At 48.6% G+C, this 8,157-nt stretch overlaps 1 protein-coding gene across 10 annotated transcripts in view; it reads right to left on the bottom strand.

The window, feature by feature from the left end:
* LOC116833757 (uncharacterized) overlaps positions 1–8,157 on the bottom strand; it is a 660,803-nt gene that overhangs the window by 317,207 nt on the left and 335,439 nt on the right. Inside the window, exon 3 of one of the 10 annotated variants that reach the window (XM_075069363.1) lies at positions 6,881–7,007. The exons of the other annotated variants lie outside the window; for them this stretch is intronic. Coding sequence (XP_074925464.1) covers positions 6,881–7,007 — 127 coding nt within the window. The remainder of the gene's footprint in view (positions 1–6,880; positions 7,008–8,157) is intronic. 10 annotated transcript variants of the gene reach the window in all.

Here is an 8,157-nt window from a genome sequence, read left to right as displayed (position 1 = left end):
AATACCCAAGCTGGTAGTGAGCTTGGGGGAGTTTCAGGTAAGCCCCCAGACTTTTGGACGCAAAAGTCCAGGTTTGGGACAGGACCAGATTGTGGACGCTAAAGTTCAGGTCTGGGACTGGACGGCTAGATTACCACAGAGGGAGTATAAAAAAACACTGTGTGTGGAGAAAGCTGGCAAATTAGATGGTGTAGTTCAGGAGCCACAGACTAATTCTTCTGCCAAAGGAGAATGGGAAGAATAAGAATCAGGTCGTGTGACTTCAGGGGGGACAGATTTGAAGATCCAAAAAGCATGAAGGGAAGAGAGACTGCGGCTCTTGCAGGTGGGAATGGAAAAGGAAGAGCCAATGAGCTCATTTTATCATTCATTAATCATTTTTATGGTCATCCCATATGTTATTTCAAATGTAATCAATCTATATTAAATAGATGTAAGTTATACCCGCAGCTAATCTGCAAACATGGTCCACGTTCTCCACCAAGAGACGTGATCAAAGCAAAGGGCTAAGGCAATGAATCGTAAAATCTTCTAATATAGGGCTGGAAGGGACCTCAAGAGGTCATCTGCTCCATTTCCATAGCCCTGCAGCAGGATCAGGTATAAATATGCCATAAGTTTGTCTGACCTGTTCTTAAAACCTCTCTTTGTAATCCGTTCCAGCACTTCCCTATACTTATCGCTGGAAAGTTTTTTGTATTACCCACCCTCAACTTCCCCTGCAGCAGATCAAGCCAAATTACTTCTCCTCCTACCTTCAGTGGAGGTGACAAACAATTAATTACCAGCCTCTTATAACAACCCCTGACATATTTGAAGACTGTTCTCAGGTCCCCCCCTCACTCTTTTCTCAAAACTAAACATGCCCAGTTCTTTCAACCTTCCCTCATAGGTCATGTTTGAAGGCCAGGGGGGACTTTTTCCTTTTGAATGGAGATGTGCAAGGTGAGGTCAGAGCAGTGACTTCCCTACACCTCTCCTAAGCGGGGCGTACACCCCGCCCCCCCTGAATTTCCTCAAACCCCTCCCCCCCAGTTTTGTGAACTAGTTACATGGCAAACCTGGTGACTGAATTTTGTGACTTTGTCCTCACCCACAACTATTTCACATTTGGGGACAATGTATACCTTCAAGTCAGCAGCACTGCTATGGGTACTCGCATGGCCCCACAGTATGTCAATATTTTTATGACTGACTTCGAACAATACTTCCTTAGCTCTCATCCCCTAATGCCCCTACTCTACACTGGTGACATCTTCATCATCTGGACCCATGGAAAAGAAGCCCTTGAGGAATTCCACCATGATTTCAACAATTTCCATCCCACCATCAACCTTAGCCTAGATCAATCCACACAAACGGGCCATTTCCTTGACACTGCTGTGCTAATAAGTGATGGTCACATAAACACCACCCTATACCAGAAACCTACTGACCACTGTACTTACCTATATGCCTCCAGCTTCCATCCAGGACACACACACAATCCACCGTCTTCAGCCAAGCTCTAAGATACAACTGCATTTGTTCCAATCCCTCAGAGACAAACACCTACAAGATCTCTATCAAGCGTTCTTAAAACTACAAAACAGATTGACAGAGCCAGAAGAATACCCAGAAGTCATCTACTACAAGACAGGCCCAACATAGAAAATAACAGAACGTCACTAGCCATTATCTTCAGCCCCCTACTAAAACCTCTCCAGCACATCATCAAAGATCTACAACCTAACCTGAAAGATGATCCCTCACTCTCACAGATCTTGGGAGACAGACCTGTCCTCGCTTACAGACAGTTCCTCCCCGCAACCTGAAGCAAATACTCACCAGCAACCACACACCAAAAACACTAACCCAGGAACCTATCCTTGCAACAAAGCCCGATGCCAACTCTGTCCACATATCTATTCAAGTGACACCATAATAGGACCTAATCACATCAACCATGCCATCCGGGGCTCATTCACCTGCACATGTACCAATGTGAGACATGCCATCATGTGCCAATAATGCCCCTCTGCCATGTACATTGGCCAAACCGGACAGTCTCTATGCAAAAGAATAAATGGGATGCAAATCAGACATCAAGAATCATAACATTCAAAAACCAGTAGGAGAACACTTCAGCCTGTCTGGCCATTCAGTAACAGATTTAAAAGTGGCAATTTTGCAACAGAAAACCTTCAAAAACAGACTCCAAGGAGAAACTGCTGAATTTGAATTAATATGCACACTAGATACAATCAATTTAGGATTAAATAGGGACTGGGAATGGCTGAGCCATTACACACATTGAATCTATTTCCCCGTGTTAAGTATCCTCACGCCGTCTTGTTAAACTGTCTTAAATGGGCCATCTTGATTATCACTACAAAAGCTTTTTTTTCCCTCCTGCTGACAATAGCACATATTAATTAATTAGCCTCTTAGAGTTGGTTGGACAATTCTCACCTTTTCATGTTCTCTGTATGTATAGATATCTCCTCACTATATGTTCCATTCTATGTATCCGATGAAATGGGCTGTAGCCCACAAAAGCTTATGCTCAAATACATTTGTTAGTCTCTAAGGCGCCACAAGTGCGCCTGTTCTTTTTGCGGGTACAGACTAACATGGCTGCTACTCTGAAACATGCCAGTTTAGTGACTGTTTGGAAATTTGAATTGAAATTGAAACATTAATACACACTTTAAAAGCAGATACGGTGTATGATAAAATACATATATCTGAAAAAGCATAATAGATTTCAAAAGTATGAACATAGACTAGCTTCCTTATACAGCTGTTGGTTTTTATGACAATGTCAGTGCATTCATTTCAGTGACGTTGGCAACCTAATAATTTCAAATGATGATTTGTAAGCAAAGTCTAAATGACAGCTAGTGATGAGCTGGGGGGAAAGGCTTCAGGACCAGATTGTATTTACATTCACACCTAAGGTACCTAGGTATCCAGCAAACAGAGCTGTGTTGCCCAAGTGATAAGATTTTGGCTGGGATTCAGTTACAAATCACTTGAATGTGGGGGCTGGGGGTGGGAAATGAAATATTGTTCTTATTGTATGAGTAAAGGTCAGCAGAAGTGTACTTAGCCTGTGCTGATTGACCTCTATAGTATCCCCCCCCTTAGTCGTCTCTTTTCTAAGCTGAAAATTCCCAATCATTTTAATTTCTCCTCCTGTTTTATACCCCTAATCATTTTAGTTGCTCATCTCTGTACCTTTTCCATTTCCAATCTCTCTCTTTTGGGTTGGGGTGACCAAATCTGCAGACAGTATTCAAGGTGTGCACGTACCATGGATTTATATAAAGGCAATAGGATATTTTCCCTTATTATCTATCCCTTTCTTAATGATTCCCAACATTCTGTTTGCTTTTTTGGCTGCTGCTGCACATTGAGCGGATGTTTTCAGAGAACTATCCACAAAGACTCTAAGATCTCTTTTTTGAGTGGTAACAGCTAATTCAGACTCCTTCATTTTGTACGTATAGTTGAGATTGTTTTCCAATGTGTATTACTTTGCATTTATCAACACTGAATTTCATCTGCCATTTTGTTCCCCAGTCACTCAGTTTTGTGAGATCCCTTTGTAACGCTTCACAGTCTGCCTGGGACTTAACTATCTTGAATAGTTTTGTATCATCTGAAAATTTTGTCACCTCACTGTTTACCCATTTTTCCAGATCATTTGAGTATGTTGAACAGTAATGGTCCCAGTACTGACCCCTCTGGTATACCACTATTTCTCTCTCTCCATTCTGAAAACTGATAATTTATTCCTACCCTTTGTTTCCCATATTTTAACCAGTTACTGATCTCTGAGAGGACTTCCCTCTTATCCCATGATGGCTTACTTTTCAAAAGTCAATTTAAATTAAATACATTTTTTTTAAAAAAGTATATATTTTTTAGAATCTAGACCTGTTATGTGTAACTTGCATTATCCTAACAAAACATTTATTTTATTCATCTCTCTTTTATATATCTCATTGGCCCTGATACCCCCCATGTAAATTCAAACACCTCCCCTAATTTCAAATTCCTGGGGAAACTGAGAAAAGGATGTTGGAGTAACTGAGACATGAGTCGATGACAAGAGCTCTAGCTGCGTGGTTGGACAGGAAAGACCAGATGTTAGGGAAGTTATGCAAAAAGAAAATGCAAGGTGTAGGCGCAGCCTGGATAGGAGGCCCCAGAGGGAGATCCGTGACAAAGGTATTGCCCAGTTAGGGCCTGAGTGACAGGTAGGACAATGGTGCTGTTTGCCGTGGTAGAGAAAGAAGGTGGGGGAGGGTTTGGGGGAAATATTAAGAGCTTTGCTCCAGCTGTTGATCTTTAGCTGATGAGTAGACATCAGTGAGATGAGAGAGAGAGAGGCTGAGATTGTAGTTGGGACAGAAGGAGACAGGTCAGGAGCAGAGAGGTAGAACTGTTGAGTTAAGAGCACAGAGATGGTAGTTGAATGTGTGTGTGTGGATGAGATTACTCAGAAATAAGATGCAGAGGAGAAAAGGAGGAGAACAAGGACAGAGTCCCATGGAACCCAAACAGAACGTTGGAACAGGGGTGAGTCGGATCATTCTAAGGACACTCTAATGCAGTGATTGGAGAAGGAGGAAGATGTGACTCATCATGGACCTCTTGATGCCACTTGGCAGAGGGCACAGGGTGCCTAATGCTTTACTGGGATCCCACAGACCAGGTACACGCATATTAGTTCACCTGAAGGTGGCATGTCAGGTGTCTGTCGAGGAACTAGTTAGGCAGGTCTTAGGTAGCTCTTAAAAGCTTTGCCAGTCCAGCTCTGTTGTTTAAGGCTGTGGAAAAGTGCACACACGCACGCGCACACACGCACACCGTCCAACACAGCTCTGCGGGCAAAAACTCAATTATAGACATAGCTATAGTGGCAAAAACATCCATTTTTTAAAATAGGAAACTAAATGCTCATAAGCTACGTTAATGCAGAGTTAAGGTTGTCCAGTGCTGTCTCCTGCCTTGCATCATATAGATCAGGGGCCGGCAAACTTTTTGGCCTAGAGCCACATCAGGTTTCGGAAATTGTATGGAGGGCAGGTTAGGGGAGGTTGTGCCTCCCCAAACAGCCAGCTGTGGTCTGGCCCCTGCTTCTTGCTCCCTGACAGCCCCTGCCCCCTCCCCAGGACTTCTGCCCCATCCAACCTCCCCTGTTCCCTGATGGCCCCCCATGACCTCTGCCCCATCCACCTCCCCCCACTCCCTATCCCCTGACTGCCCTGGAACCCCCAACCCATGACTGCCCCCCACCACCCCATCTAACCCTTCCTCATTCCTGCATGCCTGCCCCCGGGACCCATGCCCCAACTGCCCCCCACTGACCCATCCAACCCCCACTCCTTTCTGAGTGCTCCTCCAGACCCCGGACCCATCCAACTCCCACTCCTTTCTGACTGCTCCCCGAGACCCCTGACCCATGCAACCCCCACTTTCCTGACTGTCCCCTGGGACCCCTGCACAAATTCAATCCCCTCATTCCCTGTCCTCTGACTGCCCTGACCCCTATCCACACCCCTACCCCCTGACCACCACCCCGAAATCCCCTGCCCTCTATCCAACCCACCCTGTTCCCTGTCCCCTTACCGTGCTGCCTGGAGCACTGGTGGCTTGTGGCATGGCTGTGGCTGGAGCCAGCCATGCCACCACGCCACTCAGAGCACCAGGTCAGGCCACAGCTCTGCAGCTGCACTGCCCAGCCATCCAGAGCATTGCACCACTGGTGCGGCACGTTGAGGCTGCAGGGGAGGGGGAACAGCGGAGACGGGTCAGGGGCTAGCCTCCCAGGCCAGGAGCTCAGGAGTCGGGCAGGAGGATCCCACAGGCCGGATGTGGCCATAGTTTGCCCACCTCTGGTATAGATGGTGACTAAACTTAAACCTCTGCAAACCAAGAAATGAGAAGTTAATGTAAACACCACCCCTCCAATGCAACCTTAACTTTGCTCCCAACCTTTAACCCTGCAACTGGTCAGAACCAGTGAGGATGGTTCTGTGTGGGCCATTCAAAGGTTAACAAACTGCCACAGGAACTCAGGTATTCAGCTCAGAGCAGCAGTAACAGGATGAATTCTATGGTCTGTGGTACAAAGGACGTCAGAGTAGATGACCTAATAGTCACATCTGGCCTTCAAAGCTATGAACCTATAATCGATACGAGGAAAGACTAATAGAACATCCCACTGTCTGTGTTGTGTTCACAGGTGGGAATCCCAGCATCTATCCACGTGCCCTCCAGCTGTGTGCACTGGGCCAACTGTAGCTGTAACTGGCTGATGGAGGGATTGGTTGGAGCAGCTTGGCAGAGCTGTGACTGTGCTACGCAGAGAGCTGCATGTGAAACTTGGGGGGCCAATTCTGCCTCATTTCCATGCTCAGTGTTGCAGGCTTTGTCAGCAAAGGTGCCCAAGGGTGTGTTCTTGCCATGGGGATTGTCAGCACCCTGGTGGCGTATGTTTGAGTGATCTGTGACGCTTAGTGAGGGGTAAATGAAAACAGTGACTCAAAAGGAAAACTCAGGCTGAGGGCAAAGGGATGGTAACACTGTGCAAGTCTCAGATGGTTTGTGTGCAGGAGGTTCAGTACTGGAGCGCAGGCCAGCGGGAGGAAGCTTCTGTTTGCTATGACGGAGACGAACCTAAATATTATCTTAGCAAAGAGAAGTTGTGAGACTTTCAGCTTTACTGCTCTGTTCCCAGCGCGCTCTGTAACAGGGGAGGGGAGAGAGCTAGTGTGTGTGTCTCTGGCATGTTGGGCTGATGGGCAGAGCAGAGGTGGCATTGTAGGGGTGGCATGAACCTTAACTCTGCATTTCCCCTTCTAAGAATTGAGGGGACAGGAATCCTTACCCAGCGAGGTCACAGTCTCATAGTTCTCCTGCATGACGTCTCTGTAAACGGCTCGCTGAGAGGGGTCCAGCAGAGCCCCCTCTTCCCTGGTGAAATACACAGCCACCTCCTCGAAGGTCACCAGCCCCTGAAAGAGCAAGAGTCCAACACTCAGTACCGCTGCCCCAGTCACAGCCCCACTAATCATGGGGGAGAGGAGCCAGTTAAACAGAAGCTCTGAGAGAGAGTCAGAAGAGTCCTATTCCAATACTGCTGACAGCAGCCAGGCGGCATCATGGTGAGAAAACAAAGAGAGAGCCCTTGTCTCTGCCAGCAGATCCATCACACACCTACTAGCCAGAGGCTGATACAGGAGATGGAGCCCCCAGTAGGGTCTAGGCACAGCCCCATAAAGGAATCCCAACACCCTCCCCACTGCCAGCAGCTGGATGTGAGGGGCTGGGACATCTTCCCTACACCTCGCTGGTGGGTGCCCCCTTTCCATGTCACACCAGCCTCTAGCTAGCAGGCTGAGGGTTCAGCACTGGAAACCTGGGCAGTTTTCCCAGACCTGCCCAGGGGGTTGCTTTGTCTGTTTCCTGTTTCACAATTTCGGGAATTTTCTGTCCTAATACCCAAGCATTTGTTCTGAGGATCTAGGCCCATGTTAAAAAGTCCCAGCAGATTTGTCACACTCTGTCCCTTTCTTCACTGGGGTATTCCCTGCCCCCTCCAGCCCTAAGTATCCAGAAGTTGTCACCTCTTCAGTATTTACTGCCCCTCCCCCTCCAGTAGGAACCCACCAGCAACCCCCCCAATAGCCACTACCCGAGCTGGCTCCACTGCAGCTGGAGAAGGCCCCCGGCTGGGCCTGGAGGAGTTAATGCCGGGCTCCCCCCCCCCGCACAGACCCCTGCAGCATCTGGTCTCTCCGGAGCTGCCCGGGGGCTGAGGCTCCTGGTTCTTTGTTCTCCCGGCTCCTGCCTCCCCTCCCCCCCAGCTCCCAGCTACTCCAGCCCCTTCCTGTGCCCCGCAACCCCCCCGGGCTACAGCGGCTGGGACAGGCGGGGGCTCCTTAGTCGGATGATTCAGCAGCACCAGCCCCTGCTCCTGCTTTTCTCCTGGCGAGACCCAGCTCCTCTCCTGTCCCCTCCCCCCGGGCTGAGGCGGGTCCCCGCTTCCCCGCGTGTCCCAGCCCCCCTGCGAGGGGCCCCCGGGGCAGGACCAGGCCCGGGGAGGAGCCGCCCCTTCCTGCCTCCCGCCCCAGGCCAGGCCAGGCGCGGCCTGGCTCCCGCCCG

Source organism: Chelonoidis abingdonii, chromosome 1, assembly GCF_003597395.2.
Source record: "Chelonoidis abingdonii isolate Lonesome George chromosome 1, CheloAbing_2.0, whole genome shotgun sequence".
NCBI classification, from domain to species: Eukaryota; Metazoa; Chordata; order Testudines; family Testudinidae; genus Chelonoidis; species Chelonoidis abingdonii.
This window is presented reverse-complemented; position numbering and strand designations above follow the sequence as displayed.